Source organism: Cynocephalus volans, chromosome 8 (assembly GCF_027409185.1).
Source record: "Cynocephalus volans isolate mCynVol1 chromosome 8, mCynVol1.pri, whole genome shotgun sequence".
In the NCBI taxonomy this organism is placed as follows: domain Eukaryota; kingdom Metazoa; phylum Chordata; class Mammalia; order Dermoptera; family Cynocephalidae; genus Cynocephalus; species Cynocephalus volans.
In genome coordinates, this window is record NC_084467.1 from 26,686,743 (window position 1) to 26,708,017 (window position 21,275).

A 21,275-nucleotide genomic window follows, 5' to 3' on the forward strand; every position below is an offset into this window, starting at 1 on the left:
CTACAGCACTTAACTGGCTTACCATCAAAGATCTCGAACTCATCATACTGCTTCTCGCTGAGGAAGTACTCCACGGTGAGGGAGATGTTATACCCGGGCTCCACTCTCACCAGCCAAGAGCAGGTCTGGAACTGGGGGTAGCTTCCAGGGTAGCTCTGACTCAGGATCACACCTGTGGAGGCTGTCAGAAGCTCATTCGTTGGGCAGTGCACTTGGAGAAAGAAAGAGAAGTACCAGGTACGCAGGGTGAAGGTGGAATTAGGGCCACCACATTTGCTTTTCCCTGGTGCAAAAGACAACCATTGGAAACCAGTACTACTGAAAATCAGTACCCACCCACCCACTCCTCACTTGATCACCCATTCCTCAAACAACACCCACCACGTGACCTCTCACTCCGTGGGGCAGGGACTGAGCTAAGACCTGGGAATAGAAGAGGAGGAAAACAAGGGTTTTGTCTGGGAAGAATTCCAGGCCCGACAGAGACATGGCTCAGTGCAATTACCTTCACATATCGGGGGTGGGCCTTCAAACTGCAGGTAGGTTCCAAGTTTGCAGGTCAGGATTTCACTCCCCACTAAGGTGAAGCCAGGAAGACACCTGTAGCGTACAATGTCACCTGCCAAAGAGAGATCGACTTGGAGATTCTCTGAGGAAGTCTGGGGAGGACTGATCAGCACCCCTTAGTACCTGGAACCCACTTCCAGGCAAGACAACCAGTGGAAGGTCATGTTCTGTTCAGACAAATAATTAGCTCAACTCCAATTGAGTAGCCCAGACCAATGCTTCTCTCCTCTCACGGCTCGTGAGAATGTTTTCGTATTCCAAGAATCTTTATACTGTCTTGCATGATTTATTTCTCAAAAACATGCAGCTTGCATCACAGAAGAAAACCACTTTCCTGGTTCCTCTTCCTCAGTATGGCTAAAAGGAAGCGTGACTGTATTATGGATGCAAACTCAGGTTGCAGAATAGCAACGCTCTTGCACGGGGCCCATTGTTTCTCTCTCCATGGACAGGAGGCAGAGCTGAGCCCCTCTGCCTAGCCCCTCCCCGCCAGCCCTGGGCTCACAGTCCTTGCTGGTTTGGGAGGTGGTACCTATGTTGAATTCTTCATTCTCTGTGACGACTTCAGCGTTAGGGAGGATGGTGGGCGGAGGGCACTTGGTGAGTGGATAAGCTGAAAAGATGACAGCGGACAAGTCAGGGTAGAACATCATTTTCAGGCAGTCATTCATTTGTTTAGCTTTTCACTTTCCCACTCCTCATTCATTCACATAACAGATATTAGTGAGTATCTATCTGTCCACAGGGAGAGGACAGCCAAGTACTCTTTTGCTTATCTTCTATCATCCTTTCTTTGTTTTTGATGCAAAAAGCAGCAGCCATATTTTAAGATTAAAAAAGGAAAGAGGATCTAAGAAGAACCCAGTGGCAGTGACCAGCACTGAAGGGAAGGTGAGGACCATTTGCTGAGCACCTCCTATATGTCAGGCACTGCCACAGGCTGTTACCTCCTTAGTTTTCACCCTGTGAGGTGCTCTTACTCTATTTGTAAGCAAGCGAGATTCAGAAAGGTGAAGTTACTTCCCCAAGGCCACACAGGAATTAAGTGGCATAGGTAGATTTGGTCCAGGTCTGGCTGCTTCCAAATCCCATATTCTACTACTTAGCCTCTGTACACTGTGTGTGTGGCTCCTGAGAGCACCCACCGAAGTCAGCTTGCTTCCCTTCTGACCTATGGCCAAACACTCCTAGCTTCAAACACCTCCCTATGGGCAGAGACCCGTTGGTGCTTGGATGCAGGATGGTGTTAGAGGTGAAGTTCAGGGTGGGCTCACAACTTGGCTTTTATTACCTGGTACATAGTTAATTGCCACATGAATGTTAGCTGCTATTATTATTATTTCCAAAATTACTCTGACTTTTGCTATGTTTTTAAAAAAATCGTGTTCTTTTTAAAAAAAATTGCAAATGTAATACATTGTCATTAAAGAAAGTCTGGGATTTTCCATGAGAGCAGTAGGAAGAAAATTAAACTCATCCATTGCCCTCCCAGAGATAACCACTGTTAACTTTTTTACTGTAAATTCTTGGAATGATTATTCTTTGCATATATAAACATTTTTCTCTTACAGACTTGCATATTTTATATAGTTTGTGTTGATCCTTGCACACTTACTATTATATTGCAAGAATTTCCCCACATAATTAAATTTCTTCAAAAATATGATTGAGGGCTGAGCCCGTGGCGCACTCGGTAGCGTGCTGCGCTAGCAGCGCGGCGACGCTCCCGCCGCCGCGGGTTCAGATCCTATATAAGGATGAGCGGTGCACTCCCTGGCTGAGCGCCGGTCACGGAAAAAAAAAAAAAAAATATGATTGAAATGGCTTTATAGGATTTCATCGTACAGATTTACTAGAGTTTATTTCACAGATACTGTATTGTTAACCATAACTAGGAGTAATTAAAGTGTGTGACCTTTTACAAGTATAGGCATTTTCTGCTGAATGTCAGCAATCCATTCTTGGGAATCAGATGTTCTTACTTGGAGCCTATTTCCCATTATTTTAAGTTAGAAAAAAATTATAATGCATTGTACGTCAACTCAAAATACAAAAAGTAATCAAAATCCTATAAAATACTTATATACGAGGGTACTTCAAAACGCTCATGGAAAGATTAGCATTATCTTTTAATTCTATTTTTCCACAAACATTTTGAAGTACCCTTGTATATGCAACAAACCATTATGCTAGAAGTTAAATACTTAAAATATCACTCATGATCACCCAACAGTTATTATGGTTGTAACAAAACAGCGGCTCTGTGCATTGTAGCACACAGACTTTGAATACTGTACCGTAAACATTCAGTGCACTGTGGGAACTTTCTCAGCTTGAGACATGGTAAAACCCTAGGCAGAAACAAGGGCTAAATATGAAAGACTTGGTGGGAACTCGTGCAGGACAGGTACTGGGTGGTAGAGTACTGTTCACAATGAACAGTACAATGTGACACCTCTCAGAGCCAGCAGCATCTGAGATGCATGTCCCCATTAGGAATTGTGCTTCTTTTCATATGTTCACAAAAGATTCTGACATTTTACCATCTGCCCTCCCATGTTCATCACAGCTCTGTATACAATAGCCAAGATATGGAATCAACCCAAATGTCCATTGATGGACGACTGGGTAAGGAAAATGTGGTATATATACACAATGGAATACTACTCAGCCATAAAAAAGAAGGAAATTCTGCCATTTGCAGTAACTTGGATGAGCTTGGAGAAAATTGTTAAGTGAAATAAGCCAGGCACAGAAAGAGAAATACTGCATGTCCTCAATCATAAGTGGAAAGAAAGAAAGAAAGGAAGGAAGGAAGGAAGGAAGGAAGGAAAGGAAGGAAGGAAGGAAGGAAGGAAGGAAGGAAGGAAGGAAGGAAGGAAGGAAAGAAGGAAGGAAGGAGGAAGGAAGGAAGGAAGGAAGAAAGGAAGGAAAGAAAGGAAGGAAGGAAGGAAGGAAAGAAGGAAGGAAGGAGGAAGGAAGGAAGGAAGAAAGGAAGGAAAGAAAGAAAGAAAGAATGAAAGAAGGAAAGAAAGAAAGAAGGAAAGAACGAAAGAAGGAGAGAAAGAAGGAAAGAGAAAGAAAGAAAAAGAAAGAGAGAAAGAAAGAGAAAGAAAGAGAAAGAAAGAAAGAAAGAAAGAAAGAAAGAAAGGGACAACCACAATAATATATTCAACTGTCAGAGAGAACAAATCTATGGTCACGAGAGGTTGGAAAGGGGGAGGAGGGGTTAGGGAGAAATCGGGTAATGGACACAAACAACGATTACAAATTGCAATGATGAACATGCTATGATACTGATTTGATTATCACATATTGTACACACATACTGAAATACTGATAGTCAACTCTGTACCCCATAAATATATATAATCAATTATATTTCAAGCGTGAAAAAAAACATTAAATGGTCCAAAAAACTAGTATAAAGCGTATGTAAAACATTATGCAGCTTTCTAAGTTCAGAGTAAGTGTTATTTACTAAAACTAAATAGCTCAGAGTGCATCTTTAATTCACCTTTTAAAAATTCTGCTGTTACACTCTGTAAACTAACCCATTGAAAACTATCATTGGATAACTATCATTGGATAACTCAAACACATAAGAATAAAATCTATATAAATGGCAAAAAATATTGTATTATGTTTTGGGGATCTAACTTTAAATTTTTTCTACAGATGTGTTGGCTAAAATGTCATACAAGCTTTATGAAGTGTGAGTGTGAAAACCCAGAGGCACTTTTGAGGGAACCAGATGGGTTTAACCTTGAGTTAACATAGACCAGGGAGGACCATGTCTGTGCGTGATGCACGCTTCCATTTTGCTTTCCAGGACAATTGCTCCAACTGATGCCATCAACAGAGAGAGTTTCTCCGGCACTGAGCACCATCGTTCTTTCATCCAGTTCCTTTAATGATTATCTACGGAGGTCTCACCCTGGGTCAGGCACTGTGATGGGTGCTGAGAATGTAAGAATAAGCAAAACAGAAGCATCCCTGCCCTCATAGAACTTACAGCCCACTGGAGGAGAAGGTCATCAATTTTAATCTTTGTCACCTTGATAAAAAAACAAAGACAGTAGCATTTACTTTAATTGGCATTTGGTAACTAATTAGGCCAACCACTTTTTCATATATTAATGGATTATTTGCATTTCTCTTTTAAACTATTTATTCATGTCCTTTGCCACTATTCTTCCTACAAATTTGAAGAACTTTATAAATATTCAATATTGGCCTTAGCTCCTTAATTACATTTTCACAGTTTATCATTTGCTTAATTTTATTTAAAGCACTCTTTTGATCTGAAGAAGTATCACACTTTTATTTAGCCAATTATCATTTTCCTTAACAGTTTTTTTTATTTGATACCTTCCATTCTCAGCCTCATACACATTTAAAACCTCTAAGAAAATAAATAAATAAATAAAAAGAAATATCCACTTAAACCCAGCCTGGGTATTTTACATTTTGAGGTTACTATTTTGACTGGGATGATTTCCCATTGCATTTTAAAATTACTTTTAAAAAATTTACACTTTCCTGCTCAATGCAGAAAGTTTATGGAATACTGAAAAGCAACAAAACAAAAATTCCTGCAATCCCACCATCTAGGCATAACTATTGTTAACATTTTGGTGTATGACCTTCTATCATTTACGGACAACCTGCCCACCCCCCTCAACAAACCCATTCTTTTTTTTTTTTTTTTTTTTTTTTTGACCTATAAGGGGATTGCAACCCTTGGCATGGTGTGGTCTGCACCACGCTCAGCCAGTGAGCGCACCGGCCATCCCTTTATAGGATCTGAACCCACGGCCTCAGTGCTACTAGCGCCGCACTCTCCCGAGTGAGCCACGGGGCAGGCCCAACATACCCAGTCTTAATACACTGAAGGCATCCCACTGTGTCTACCCTGTTACTGCTACCAAACTCTAGGGCAGGATATTCAAGACTGACTCCTCCATCTCATTTTGTGTTGACCCCCTTGCTCCTTTTGGGGGTGAGCTTTTGATACAGCTTGGTCAAACCCCAGTACATGTGAACATGTTAACTGGTGGGTGGGGGTCACTGCTTAGGTTAAGCAGCAGTCAGCTCAGCAATGGCCATTGTGGACAATAACACATCGTACTCTTTCTCCCGTCACTTTCTGGGTATATTTCTTCCTCAGGCTGATGAGTATGATGGGTTATTAGGCTTTCATCTGAAGCTTTTAATGCCACATTAGCTTAGGGGAAAAAGGTGTCTCACATAGTTCACTTCAGTTTACCAGATGGCTCAGGGCTCTGCCTTAGAGTTTGGAGTCCAAGACCAGCTGTTATTAAAATGCCTTCCTTTGCCGTTGTTCCTTGTGTATATCTCTTTCTCAAGCACCTCAAAAGGAAGGGTGGCTGTGGTCTAGGGTAGGAGTCCAAAATGACTGCCTCCTCTGGTTATACCATCACCTGAGCCCTAAAAATCACCTGCTTTATTTCACTGAATGATATAAAATAAACATTTCCCTAAATCAGTGGATTGTAGTCTACATGAATGAATGAATTTTAATGACTGTATCTTTCCCCATTTGTGTGCCTATGTGTATGTATATAATTTATATACCTAATCTCCTATTATTTTACATTTCTAATTTCCCTTTTATAAATAACATTTCAAGGAATATCTTTATACACAAATCTTTGCACAAATCCCAGAAGTGTAATTGCTGGGTCCTAGATTGTTGTATTAATTAAGAATTTTTGGATACAAATAACACAAATCCATTCAGGCTAAAATAAGCAAAAAAGCTTCTCAGAAAAATCCAAGGGTAGATTTGCAACCAGATTCATCAAGATAGAGCACAAGGAACTGAAGGGCCATCAGGAATCAAGGAAAATCTCTCCACGTTCTTCAGTAATTCTCTTCCTGCACACAGGAATGCTCTGCTTCTCAGTCCACTGGAGAGTAGGAGAGAGGGAACCTGTGGCACTTGGATTTATTTCTTCTCTCTTCTAGAGATGAGTCCAGGCAGAAGTAGACTCGCGTAGGTCCAAGTTCAAGTTCCTAAGAGAATATCTGATTACCCCTGCTGCATTCAGGTCAGGTGCCCACTTTGTTTTCAGCTTCTGTGGTGGGGGGCAAGGTTGTGCTTAGAGGGGTGTCACAGTGTACAAACATAGCTGCCAAGTTCTCACAGCAGAGGGGCAGTTAAGGACATCATTATGAGCGGTGCAGGCACGGCAAAATGTTTCAACTATAGTTAATTCCACTGTGTTAAGGCTTTTGATATGTATTCTCAGGCATCTTCCTGCAATAGGATTTCCAATAGGATTGCTATCTTAAAGATTATCATTACATATTTGTACAAGCATGTTCATAGGAGCAGTACACACAGTAGCCAAAAGGTGGAAGCAACCCAAGTGTCCATTGATAGACGAATGGATAAACAAAATGTGGTCTGTGCATACAATGGAATATCATTCAGCCTTAAAAAGAAAGGAAACTCTGAAACATGTTACAACATGGATAGATCTTGAAGACATTATGCTAAGTAGAATAAGCTGGTAACAGAAAGACAAATACTGTGTGATTCTACTTACATGAGGTACCTACTCAAATTCATAGAGACAGAAAGTAGAATGGTGGTTGCCCAGAGCTGGGGCGTGGTGGGGGGATGGGGGGTGGGGGGTGGGGGAGTTGTTAAATGGGTATAGAGCTCAAGTTTTGCAAGATAAAGAAGTTCTGGAGGTGGATGGTGGTGGTGGTTGACAACAATGTGAATGTACTTAATGCCACTGAACCGCACACTTAAAAATGGTTAAGATGGCAAATTTCAAGTTATGTATTTTTTACCATGGTTAGAAACAAAAAAAATTTAAATTATCATTACAGATTATAGCATTCTCCAATAAAAAATAATTCACTTTTTCCATTTAACACTTTTTGCTTTGAATTCTACTTTTTTTCTTGATTGTTTCTGTTGTTTGTGTTTGCCCAGTATATCACTGGCCATCGTTTTACTTTAAACAATGTCACTTTGTCTAAGTTCTGGTCCTCACATAGAAAATAACAGTTGAGCATTATTTAGCCTAATCTAAGAGTCTTTGTTTTTTTTTTTTTTTTTAATAAGGAATTGGAATTTAATACATTTGCACTTTTCATAATAACTGAATGATTTTTACTGCTTTGTCTCATTTTGTGCTTTCTGTATTTGTTCCTAAACAGTTTCCTTTCTTTTCTACCTTTATATTTGGATTATGTTTTACTTACTTTTTTTCTTTAAGTGATTTAGAAGTATTATACTCATTTTAAACTTATTAGTGACTAAATTATATCCTCGAAATCCTCATTCCTCTAATTATCAAAGTCAACAACTGAATAAATAATGTCTACGGAGTACACCGCCATGCACAATAAGGACATTCCCCCACTCTTCCATCTCCTGGGGCATTTATTAATACAAGATTATTATTTTTAAGTCTTTTAAGAATTATCATTGTATTTGCATTCTGTTTTAAACTTATCTTTTCAATTATTACTTAGACTTACGTCTGTGCTTAGCTAGTATCAATGCTTCCCACTTTTATGTTTTCTCTTACACATCTTCCCTATTTTGAGTGACTGGTTCATCCCTTGATGGGTGATGACATCCTGGAGTTACATTCAGGTTGCGACCGGGGCACTAATTTTAAGCTTCTGAATCCCTGCAAGTGACTATCTCTTGCCTTCACATGTGAAGCCCCAACTTTTTCCCCCTTAGATATCTATAGAAATACCTCCTTTATTTTCTGTAACCTAACACCAAAAATTAGTCTGAGAGTTGTCTGATTTCGGATCCTTTGGAGGGGACTTTCTCAGCTGGATTCTAGTAGATTTTCCCTAACCTTTATCCTTATAATTTGAAAAAATTGCCAGGCTGTTTCTGATTTCTCCTGGTATACAGTGAGCTCTTTTTATTCTATATACACGGGTTTTCCTTCACCTCAGAAAAGTTTTATTTATTATTTCTGTTGTATCCATTTGGTTCTTTTCTTCATAAATGCTTTTTATCTTATTTACCATCTTCTCCCTATTGCTTTCAAATCTCTGCCCTTCCCCCTCTTTGTGTTGAGATTTTCAGGTTTGTCCTCCCTGTCTCTGAACTGTGTTTCCACAGTGTCTGTTCTGCTCTTTGCTGATTCTTGTGCTGATTTAGATTGCGCTATTGCATTTATTTATTTTTATTACTTAGCTCCCCTTGTGAATAAATTTTTAATTCAAAACAGTCAGAAAGGTATAGGAACAATGGAAGTATAGTACAAAAACCTCTTTTTCTCCTGAACCATTTTAAAATAAGTTGCCAACATGATGCTCCATAACTCCAGAGTATTGTAGCGTCTATTTTGTACAAACAAGCACATTCTTCTGCATAACCACAGAGCAACCATCAAAAGCAGGAAATTAACACTGATACCTTACGGCCATGTGATCCTCATATCCATTCAGGTTTCACCACTTGTCCCAACAAAGTTCTGAATAGCAAAAGGATCCAGTTGAGAATCACATGTTGCATTTAGCTGTCATATCTCCTTAGTTTCCTTTAGTCTGGAATGATTCCAAAGTCTTTACTTGACCTTCATGACTTTTACACTTTTGCAGATTACATGACAGTGAATTTATAGTATGTCCCTCAGTTTAGGTTTGTCTGATGCTTCCTCATGGTTAGGTTCAGGTCGTGCAGCTTTGACTGGACTGTCACAGAAGCAATGCTGGGTTTTTCTCACTGCATCTTTCCAGCTGGGGTAAAATTTCAATTTGTCCCATTACCGATGATGTGGTGGTGTCTTCCGGGCTCTTCCACCATAAAGCTATTCTTTTCCCTTTGTTATTATTGTGTGACAAGGTGGTTTGAGGCTATGTAAATATCCTATTTCTCATAAAACTTTTAATTAATTAATTAATTAATTAATTAATATCTGTATGGATATGCACGGTGTCTTGTTTTATTCAGCAGGTTACCAGTTGTTACCATCATTAATGACTTTGATACTCAAATTATCCCCAATATGGTCAGCAGGTGCCCTTTCGAGCCAGCTTCCACATCCTTTTGACATGTCTCCATCATTCCTGGGCACTTCTTTACTTTCTGCCATAAGATGCTTCTGGCTGTACTTTTTATGCCCTAGCCTTGGGATCAGCCATTTCTTCATGGAGCCTGGCCCATTTTAGTGGAAAATGGTATTTAGAAATCAAGATCTGTGGCTGGATGTGCTCCTTGCTATTGAGGAGTCACTGCTTCAAAGAGCTCTCAGTGGAAAGATCTAAGGAATGTGTATGTACACACACACACACACACACGCACGCACACGCACACACACACACATGCGCACACACTCACACTCACACATACACACACACACGCACACACACTCACACTCACACACTTATTTCCTTCTGTGTCTCTACATATTGAAAACCATAAGCTTACAGTGATACGTCCAATCTAAATCCAGCATCACTGGGTGTATTTTAATTTCTGCTCTTTCGATGTTCCCAACCCTCTTCTCCGACAGAGAGAAACTTGCCTTCTATTGCCTTTGGTATATTATTTGATCAACCACTACATACAGCCAAGTTCCCCTTTCTGCTGTCACCCTTCCTCCTGCCCACTTAGGCTCTGACCCCTCTTGCTGGACTGGTCCTCTGTTTGGAGCCCCCCTTCACTCTGCGTGGGCTCCCAAACCCTACACAGATGTCTACTCATCCTTCTAGAGCTCTGACACCCCACACCAGTCCCCTCCCTGTACAGAACACTTCTCAACCCTCATGGGCTCCAACTGCCCATGCCAGGCAGCTCCTCAGTGTGGACTCCCTTCTACCCTCTGAGCTCCTGGCCTGGGCCACAGAGGTTCCCATTCCCCCTCACCCTGACAGGTGTGAATGCCTACCTTCCCATCCAACAGCTTTAGAACTGAACTGTTCAGGAAGGGAAGGAAAGAGACTTAGCTCTCTTTTATTATCTCCTGGCCAGGTCTCCCTTTTCTTCTCTGCCTGCTGTCTTAACATCTCGCCTTTTATTTCGAGTACAAGTTATCTAGACTCTACAGTAGAGCAGGTGCTTTCCAAAATTTACTTCTATTTCCTAAACTACATATTTTTTCAAGGGTATTTTTCTCTGCGATTCAAATTCTCTTTTCTTATTTTTTAAAAATGTCATATAATAATCTTCTCAGAGGTCTCCTTAAAGGTATTTTTCCTTTCTGCTTATTGATCCCTATATGAAAAGGAAGTTACCAAAATCAACTCAAAATGGATTAAAGACCTGAATATAAGTCCTGAAACCATAAAATTACTAAAGGAAAATATAGGTGAAATACTCCAGGAAGTAGGACTGGGCAAAGACTTTATGAATAAGACCCCAAAAGCACAAGCAACAAAAGAAAAAAAATAAACAAATGGAATTATATCAAACTAAAAAGCTTCTGCACAGCAAAGGAAACAATCAACAGAGTGGAAAGACAACCTACAGAGTGGGAGAAAATATCTGCAAACTATACATCCAACAAGGGATTAATATCCACAATATACAAAGAACTCAAACAACTATACAGTAAAAAAACAAATAATCCAATCGAAAAATGGGCAAAGGAGATGAATAGACATTTTCCAAAGACATACAAATGGCCAACTGGTACATGAAAAAATGCTCAGCATCACTAGTCATCAGAGAAATGGAAATCAAAACCACATTGAGATATCATCTCACCCCAGTTAGACTGGACATTATTAAAAAAACTGAGAATAACAAATGCTGGCAAAGACGTGGGGAAAGGGGAACTCTTCTACACTGTTGATGGGAATTTAAATTAGCACAGCTACTATGGAAAACATTATGGGGAGGTTCCTCAAACAACTACAGCTAGAACTACCACATGATCCAGCAGTCCCACTACTGGGTATATATCCAAAGGAATGGAAATCATCATGTCGAAGGGATACCTGCACTCCCATGTTCATTGCAGCTCTATTTACAATAGCCAAAATATGGAACCAGCCTGTGTCCTTCGACAGATGACTGGATAAGGGAAAGGTGGTATATATACACAGCGGAACACTACTTAGCCATAAAAAGAAGGAAATTCTGCCATTTGCAGCAACATGGATGAGTCTGGAGAAAACTATGTTAAATGAAATAAGCCAAACAAGGAAAGAGAAATACAGCATGTTCTCAATTATAACTGGGTGCTAAGAAAGAAGGAAAGAAGGAAAGAAAGAAGGAAGAGAGAAAGAAGGAAAGAAAGAAAAGACCACAGTGATTCACTGAACTTTGAGAAGGAGAGAGCAAACCTGAGGTTGCTGGACATGGGGGAGGTGAGGAAGGGGGTTTGGGGAGGGATAGGTTGGGTAAAGGGCATAAAGAAAAATCACGATTTGTAATAATTATTATGCTAATAATAATTTAAAAAAGAAAAAAGAAAGTTATTTAGCACTAATGTTTGCCTATAGAAAGGCAAAAATTCTCCTACTCCTCAGTCTTTGCAAGTCTAGCTCCTTTTTCTTTAGTTCTTGTCTCACATATCACCTCTTAGATTTTCCACAATTATTCCACATGAAGAAGATTCTCCATTTTGTTCACTATATTAGCCTCCTATTTGTTTCTTTCATAGCCCATATTACACACTGAAAAGCTTTCATTTGTCCACTTACTTGTTTATAATCTCTCTCTCCTTGGAGGAAGAAAGCTCTATGGGAAGCAGGCATTTCACAGAGCAGGAAGCATGAATGGTCAATAAAGATACAAAAGTATGCTCAGTCTCATCAGCATAAAAGTGAAATGCCATTTCCTGAATCCACCAGATTGATAAAAATTAAAAAGTTCAATAAAACCTAGTGTGTGCAAGGATGTACAGCAATGGAACTAGTTGCTGGGAAGAGTGTAAATCGTTAGAACCACTTTGTAAGATAAATTTGGTATTACCTAGTGAAACTGAACATGTGGATTCTTACAACCTCAGAATTCCACACAGGCAGGCACTCTAGAGAAACTGTTGTACGTGTTTACAATAAGGAATCTACAACAATGTTTACATTGTTTGAAATAAAATAACTTAAACACTCATTAACAGTAGACGAGATAAATCGCTTTATTTTCATGCAATAGAATTATACAACATTGAAAAATGAACTAAGTACAGTCACATGCATCAGCATGAATTTCAGAAACTTAATTTTGAGTGAAAAAAGCAGGTCACAGGAAAACATTTATAGAATGATTCTCTTTACAAAACAGAAATAACATGCAAAATTAAACAACATATATTTTTGGAGACGCACACATATGGTGTAAAATTATAAAGAAAAGCAATGAACGACTAACAAGAAGTTCAGGATCACAGTTAACTCCAGGGTCGAGATGGAGAATGTGTTGAGGAAGGAACAGGGGCTTCAAAGACTTGGGTGTTCTTCTTCTTAGGTTTAGTTATGGTGTTTATTTTATTATCCTTTAAACCGCACATGCATGTTACTTCCACTTTTTATATGTATGATATATTCCACTGTTTATCACAAGTTCCAGGAGGCATGGAGTGTGCCTTTCTCACGCACTCGCCCGAGCACGGTGCCTCTCCCACTTGAGCCTGCTGACCTGCGTACAGCAGTGGCTCCTCTGTTGCCCAGGCCTCTGCCTGCTCCTCTGGTCGACTTGGACTACGGTTTCAGCTGATACTTAAGGACTGATTTAGCCTATTTGGGATGCTGTAACAAATTACCATAGACTGGATGGCTTATAAACAACAGGAATTTACTTCTTACAGTTTAGGAGGCTGGGAAGTCCAGGATCAAGGTGCTGGTAAATTCGGTGTCTGGTGAGGACTTCCTTACTGGTTCGTGGACAACTGTCTTTTTGCTGTGTCCTCACATGGTGGAAGGGGGAATGAGCTTCATCAGGTCACTTTTATAAGGGCACTAATCACCATCATGACCTAATCACCTCACAAAGGCCTCACCTCCTAATACCATCACCTTAGGGATTAGGATTCCAACACATGGATTTGGGGGGACAGAAACATTCAGACCATAGCAAGAGCCTCATATCTCATCTGAGAGGCAGAAGATGCACCGTGCCCAGGATATACCCTGAAGCAAGTGCTCTCATGGGGAGACTTACTTAGGAGAACTTGGGAACAGGATGGCGTAGGGCTGTGCTAAGCTCCCTTTACCTGTTCCTGGCACAGATGAAGGCTCAGGAATAGAAAAAAAAGATCTGGCCTAGCACCAAGGTGACTTCACACTGCACCTGTCACTATCTAAACATAATAAAAATAGTCATGATGATGATGACTACTGAATCTACCATCTACTGAGTATCTTTTGTATTCTGTGCCTGGAGCTAAGAATTTCTGTGCATTGTTTCATTTAACTCTATGAGGTTAGGCACTTATATTCTTCCCATCTGGTGGATAGTGAAACTGAGGCTCTGAAAGGTGAAATGACAGGGCCAAGGTCACATAGCTTATATGTGGCAGAGCCAAGATTTGAACCCACACCTGTGACTCTGGAGTCCACACTCCATCACTCTGTGGGAAAGTCACAAGTCAAAATGACATAGCCTTAAAGCTTGGGTCCCTTTAGTGGGGAGTGCCCAACAAGACGGACATGGGGACTGGGGCAGACGAAAGGGCAGAGTCTCATTTCCATGTCACACTCACCCTTGGCCACTGCTCCTGGGAATGGCAGCCAGAGCCGCCTATGATCTTTACATGACAATTGCTGTCTCTTTCTGTTTCTCTATTGTTACCTCTTCCACGGGCTTAGGGCTGCATGTGTTCAAGTTTCTATAAATGCACACGTGAAGCAACAGCACTGAGCCACTGCATTGGAGCAGATGTTGCAGGATTAGAAGAACTGAGCTCCATTCCCAATTCTGTCCACAAAGTTCTGGGCAAGTACTGTCGCCTTCCTTTGCCCCCATTTCCTCACTTGTAAAACAGGGGTAAAATATCCACCTCGAAGAATGCTTGGAGGTCACAAACTCAAAGCCCTTCATTCTACACACGAGGAAACTGAGGTCTCAAGTAGGGAAGGGACCTGGGCAAGGCCACACATACCTGGCCCAAGGGGGAGCCAGGAATAAAATCCAGCTTTTCTGATTTACAGTTCAAATATATGTAATGCCCTGTAAACCATAAACATGTACATCATTCTGTAGATGGGCACAAGACCACAGAGAACTTTCTTTAAGTTTTTCTATGCAGTGTTTGCTATAAACAAAAATGAAGAAATATCCAGGTCCATTACTTTGGACTCTTAGAAGAAAACAGGCTCCCGATAAGGACAAACCCACCTTGAATTGTTTATGCTCTTCTGCTTGAAATCACTATGCCTTTATTTGTGCACAAAAACAGAGCACTCCTTGCGAGGACAGCAGAGGCCCTGGTTCCCTTGAAGTGAGGGGGGGCAAGCCTCCAGAAGGTGCTAAGAGACAAGCCGGACACAGGTAAAGGACAGCCCAGCCAGTGAGCTGGCGTGAGTGAGTGGACCTGGCACCAGGGCTCAGCCTCCTGTGGCGCTCTGCTCTGGCTGTGTGGGGGCGCAGGAGAACTTGCGCTTAAGGAACTCTGTATGCGAGCGCTCACATAAGCCAGTACACTTACTTCTCATACCTCTGGGGAAACTGAGGCTCAGAGAGGCTCTGCAACTCACTCAGCATCACATGGCTAGCGAATGGTGGAGCCAGGAGTCAAGCCCGACCTTGACTTCAGAGCCTGGCCCTTTCCACCAGGCCAGACTTCCATACTGACCTGAGAAGGCTATGGCGAAGATACCCCCTGTGGCTGCATCGCGGTGGAACTTGAGCAGGACCTGGTTGGAAGAGCTGTGCATCGTTTTCTTGGCTAAGCTCCGGGTGAAGACTCCAAGCTGTGGAGCTGTCTGTTGTGGCCCATCCCTGCATGGAGGAGAGAAGGTCCTAGAATGTCACCAGTCACCATGGCTGCCTGCTCCACCTGGTGTCGTCAGTGGCCTTAAGAGATACCTGGAACGGGTGGCTATGATTCTTCCTGCACCCAACACTCTTTCCCCAGTGCACTAAACACATCTCTCCAACCTCCCCAACTCAGTCTCCCAGGGAGTTGACAGAGTCAGGGAAGCTCACACTGATTCCTCTTTCCCCTGGTCCTTCACCAGCCCAGCCTCCCCAGGGGCTCCTGAGGCAATGCAGTGCCATGGAGCAGGGCTGCAGGTCTCATGCAGGTCCTCTCAGCCTGAGGCAGCACTAGGACAGGGCTGCAGAATTGGTGTAGGGCTCTCCTGCTGCTGTCCATGCCGGGCCCATTTCCTTGTCCCCCTCAAGCAAAGAGACATACCCATGTTGCCTTTCTGGGCAAAAGATTTCTATAACCTTATCTAGTCCACCCCCCACCCCCCACCCCCACTCTGTGCTTAGCCATTGCTTGCAAATTAACCTGGGGCAGTATTGCAACAGTCATCCAGCCCTGGGAACTGGGGAGGAGTAGCCTACTATCCCCTGATGATTCTCAGAACGGCAGTAATCTCCAAACAAAAAATTTTAAAACTTACATCTTTGTCCAAAGATTCAGTGGTTCGGGAAAAATTGTCAAAAAAACTGCAATTATCCACTAAAATTTGTATTCTCATTTTAAAATTAACTCATCATGGTATATATAACTATATAACTCAGAGCTGAGCTGTCCAATTTAGTGACCACTAGCCACATGTGGGTATGTACATTTAAATTAATTAAAATTAAAGTTTAAAAATTGGCCTCAGTCACTCTAGTCACATCCAAGTGCTCAGTTGCCACATGACAGTGGCTACCGTATTGGACAGCACAAATATAGAACATTTCTGTCACTGCAGAAAATTCTGTTGGACAGTGCTGGCTCAGCATGAGATAGCCGGTGGGATTTCATCAAGTTCTACCTCCTGCCTCTGCTGTTAGACTGGGTAACTGATCTTAGGTACACGTAGAATGCTGGTTTCAACTCTGGAAATACTTAGAAAAGTCTGTGTATCCATGCCCACTCCCATTCATACCCCCATTGGCACTTTCACTGGCCCTAGCAGGACCCTAAGTTGGGAGGCCTGCCCTCCCACCCTCTCCTTCAAGGAGTCACAATGGCTAATTGAAGCCGGGTTTCATTCCATTATGTTTACTTGAAACCCAGGAGGATGACCGCCATCTAAAACCACTCAGCTCTTGGCTTTCTGAACTAATACATGAGTGACCCAGGGTAGAGCCCTGCAAATGCTCCTTTCTCATGGCTGCCGACATGGCACCTGGCCCTACCAGATAGTGATGAAGTCTCCGGAGGGCTCTGTCTGCAGCAGGCTCAGGTTGAGGCGGACGCCATGACCAATGGGCACGGTGATGAGCCAGACACAGTCCTGGGAGCTGGAGTACGGACTGGGGAAGCCCGGGGAGTACACAGTGCCATTGGAAGAGGAGATGTTCCCGCCACAGGGCACTGCCAGGGAGGGAACATGAACACACAGATGAGTGCTGGAGAGCACCACCCACCTGAGAATTCAGATGCCTTCCTAACGAAATCTCAGCTCCCAGCACAAGTCACCCTGGCAAGGAGGTCGGGAGGGATGGGGAGGGTGACTGGGCTGAGGATGGCCGTGCCGGGCTCTACCCACCAGTGCCAGCACGCCACCCCCCTTCTGGCCCCCAGTCTTTACTTTAGGGGCGTCTGTGGGTCTGACTCAACCTCAGCCCCTCCTTCCTTTTCTCATGGAACAGACCTGCCAAGAAGGAAGGACACATCGAAGCTGTGCCCTCTCCCTTCCTAGGAACAGGAAGGGACAGATGTTAGGGTCAGGGCTACAGTCTTTTGCTGGGAAGAGCTAAGAAGTTATAAAAGTAGCCTTTTCTTTCTCTTCAATTTTCTTTCTAGAGCAGTGCTTGGTCTTGACTCAGAGTTGAGGGTTCTTGTGGCGAAGCTAAAGTCGAGCCCAAATCATGGCTAGGCCGTTTATTGACCAGCGGGTCTCAGACAGGTAGGTTAGTCTCTCTGAGTCTCAGTTCCTCACCTGTAAAATGGGGCTAAGAATGCCCCTCATGGCGCTGTGCATTGATGAGGCAGAATGTTGCATGTAAAATGTGCAGCAGCCCAGTGCCCTGCTCACAGAGGAGACATTCGCTGAACAGATATGATCCTCTCTCCTTACCTTCCTATTCCCCAAAGCAACACCCAATTTTACACTCAGTCTGATCTAGGCTTTCGGCAGGTGGATGAAGGGGCCTTGAAGTCTCCATGGTGTTCAGACTCAGTCACCAGGGAGGAGAATAAACAAGGATGCTGGGCAAAAAAACCCTCCAAACACCGTGGTCCAAAATAATGCATGGTTCTGGCTGATGTGGGGCATCAAACAGACATCTGGATGGGGCAGACCAGACTGAGGACGGGGTTCCTGTGAATGCAAATGCATCCCGAAAGTGCCCACGGACACACCATCCCTCCTACATGTGCCAGGCATGGCCCGGGGAGACAGCGGGGAGCACGATGCTCTACTTCTGTCCCGTGGCACTCACAGTCCACCAGGACACAGCCAAATGCAGCAGCGTCCGCAGCACAGGTGGAGCTGCCGTCATCGTGGAATGCTGCGGGACGCTCGGCAGAGCCCCTCCTCTGCTCTTGGGAGAGTAGGGAAGGATTCCTGGTAGAATTTACACTGAGATTGGGACCCGAGGGAAGACTAGGGCTAAGGCGGCAAGGTAGGAGAGGAGAGGAGTGTTGTACGAGGAAGGAACGGCATGTGCTAAGAACCAGAGGCAAGAAAACATGGCGCAGTGGGAAAGTGGAAAGTATTTCAGCTGAGCTGCAGCATACAGTCCGTGCAGAGTGGAGGATGCCCGGAGGGACATGGTGCGCCACGTTAAAGGGTTTGGAAAGTACCCCAAGGGAGACGGGGATGCCTTGCTGGCTTCCACGCAAGGGCGTGGCAGGAGCACACTGATGATTTCTTGGTTTCTTTTTTTTTTATTGGTTACGAATATTCATGGGGTACAAAGCTGATTGCCACCACTCATGTCCGTGATGTGATGGCCAGATCCATACTGGCAGCATGCCCATTACCCCAAATTGTGATTATAACCCATGTCCCCCACGCAATTATCCCTGACCTCCCTCCCCATCCCCCTTTCCCCCACTCCACTGTGCATCCCTCGGTACGTTCTCTCCATCTGTGGGACTGTAAATGACTACAACCACTGTGGAAAACAGTATGGAGGTTTCTCAGACAACTACAGATAGATCTTGCACATGATCCAGCTATCCCACTTCTGGTATACACCCAAAGGAATGGAAATCATACTGATGGTTTTGAAGGCTCATTCTCACTACACTGTGAAGAATGTCTCGAGGAGCGTAAGACTGAAAGGTAGACCCGTGAGGGGCTCATCCAGGTGGTGGCCTGGATTAAGGTAGAGGCAGTGGAGAGAAAAATGCGCATGCATTCGCAAGGTGATTAGCATGGAGAAAGCAGGACTTGGTGAGCATGGGAGAAGAGCAGAAAGGAGGTGCCTAAAGGAAGGGCTGAGTAACCAGGTGACTAGGGGTGCCCGGCACTAGAGGGGGATTTCAGCTTAATGGCAGAAAGAGGACGAGTTCAATTTTGAATATGCTTGGATTTAAATATCTCTGAAATAAGTAAAGATATTTAGTAAGGAGACAAGGTCTTGGAAAAAACTCCAGAGAACAATACTTAAGGGGCAGACAAAGGAAGAGATGAACGAAAAAGGTGGCACAGGCAAAAAGGTATTTGGAAAAGCAAGTGAATATGGTATCGAAGAAATCAGGAGAAGCAGGTTTCTCAGAGGGGAGAGGAGCTTCTGGCTCAGGACAGCAGCCTGAGAAAGAATTGCCCTTTTCCTCCCCCCACGGTGCCACCTGGAGACAAACGAGGAGTAAGAGGGACTGAGGTCCACAGTGAAGCTTGTCACGCAGCACGTGATCAGCCAACAATTCTGAACCCTCAACTGGTTATGCACAGTGTGGCTCTGAAAATCTGTAAAACTAATTGGGAGTTTAATAGTTTAAGAAAAAACAGTCTTATATTCCAACACCAGAGCAGCTCAGTTCTGCAGACAGGGTCTCTTTTTCTGTGGAGAGTTAATACTGAGAGTTCGCTGTCTGGGAGCGAGCCGTCTGTGAAATCCTCCAGCTCTTGGGAGACAGAGATGAAGACCCACTTTACTAAGGGAGAAACCGAAGCTCAAGAGGCGACATGGTTCAGGCACGGAGCCCGGGCTGATCTGATCCCAGAGCCAGGGCACCCTACACTGATTTGTGGCCCCTGCCACACCTTCCCCTTCCAAGACAAATTCCAGCTTCTCCTCCAGGAGACTGCTCGGCTGCCAGAGTGAAAAAGGAAGGAAAATGGGACTGCGGTGCACTGATGGGGGTAGAGGCAGCACGACCTTTCAGCCATCGTCCATCCTGGTTCTGGTGAAGGAAGAAGACCCAAGAAGGTGCCATCTCCAGTTCCCTGACACCATCAGCTCAGCTCTCTCCAGACACATGTAGGAAGGAGAGACTAATGGGAGGGGTAGAGGGAAACAAGAAAGCTCTTAGAGAGAGTCTTCATTCCCTTCTCCCTTTGGGAAGGTGCCATCATTAACTCTACCTCTCTGCCCCTCGGCACGCCACTGGGAGCCCACACTCTCATGTGGAGCCTTCCCTTCCACACAGGATCGGGGAGTCCATTAGGTTGGATCTTTCCAAGGGCTGGGTGTATCTTCCCCTTGGCTGTGGCCCACATCTCCTCTATGTCCTCCCTAGTGCTGGCTCAGAGCTCTGTCACCAGGATGCTCTCTCTGGCTAGGCTGGGTCACATCTGTATGAAAACAGGATGGACAATGCTCCCCTGCACCTCCCAGCACTGGCAATCCCATGGAGCAGGCAGGTGGAATGTGGGACTGCTGGGGATCAGTCTCCATGACAACCCCAGGAAGAATCACCAGGGATGAGGGAGGGACATACCTTCACACCTGGGCAGTGGGTGGTCCCAGTTCCTGTTGGTGCCATGTTGACACGTGAGGACTGGGTGGCCAATCAGTTGATATCCTGGGAGGCACTCGAAGGTCACTGACTGCCCAACATTGTAGCCAGCTCCCCTCACAATGCCACTGGCAAAGGGCTCTGGGTCTGGGCACTCTTGAAGTTCATAGGCTGGAAAAGATCAGGAGAAAAGGTTGCTTTATTCTCTCTGGGTATTTTCTCCCTGACCAGAATATAGGAGCAATAGAGAGTTAGCATAGTGGTGAAGCACCAAGACGTGGATTCAGATGGGCCTTTGTCATTTACAAGTTGTTGGCTTTGGGTAAGTTATTTAACTTCTCTATGCCTCAGTTTTCTTATTTATAAAGTGGTTATTGACTGAGGATAATACATGCATAGCTCTGCACAGTTCTGACACATGGTAAAAGCTCAATAAATGTTATCTATTATGAGTACTTCCATGGTAAAAGGAGGCTCAGGGAAGACATTGCTGAACCACACCACTATTGACTGAGCTCTGACTTGGGGCCAGGAGTTGGCCTAGGTTTTTCCATGTTGCTTATTTCATTTAACCTTCACAGCAGTGATCAAGATCACAAACACAGGAAGGAGGGAGATGAGGATTTGAGCTGGGTTTTTCCGACTCTGAGAAATTAGAACCCTAATTAGCAAGGAAGAAATCTGGTGGGAGTAAGCCAAAGCTGTGGCAAAGAGAAACTTCCCAGAGGAAAT

General features: G+C 43.6%; 1 protein-coding gene across 1 annotated transcript in view; it reads right to left on the reverse strand.

Moving 5' to 3' along the window:
* The window catches only part of CSMD2 (CUB and Sushi multiple domains 2), a 588,341-nt gene that overhangs the window by 59,088 nt on the left and 507,978 nt on the right, over window positions 1-21,275 (reverse strand). Inside the window, exons 42-47 of the mRNA XM_063104124.1 lie at window positions 20,526-20,714; window positions 16,829-17,006; window positions 15,321-15,466; window positions 1,100-1,180; window positions 506-619; window positions 23-211 (exon numbers count right to left, since the gene is read on the reverse strand). Of these exons, the coding sequence (XP_062960194.1) occupies window positions 23-211; window positions 506-619; window positions 1,100-1,180; window positions 15,321-15,466; window positions 16,829-17,006; window positions 20,526-20,714 (897 nt within the window). The remainder of the gene's footprint in view (window positions 1-22; window positions 212-505; window positions 620-1,099; window positions 1,181-15,320; window positions 15,467-16,828; window positions 17,007-20,525; window positions 20,715-21,275) is intronic.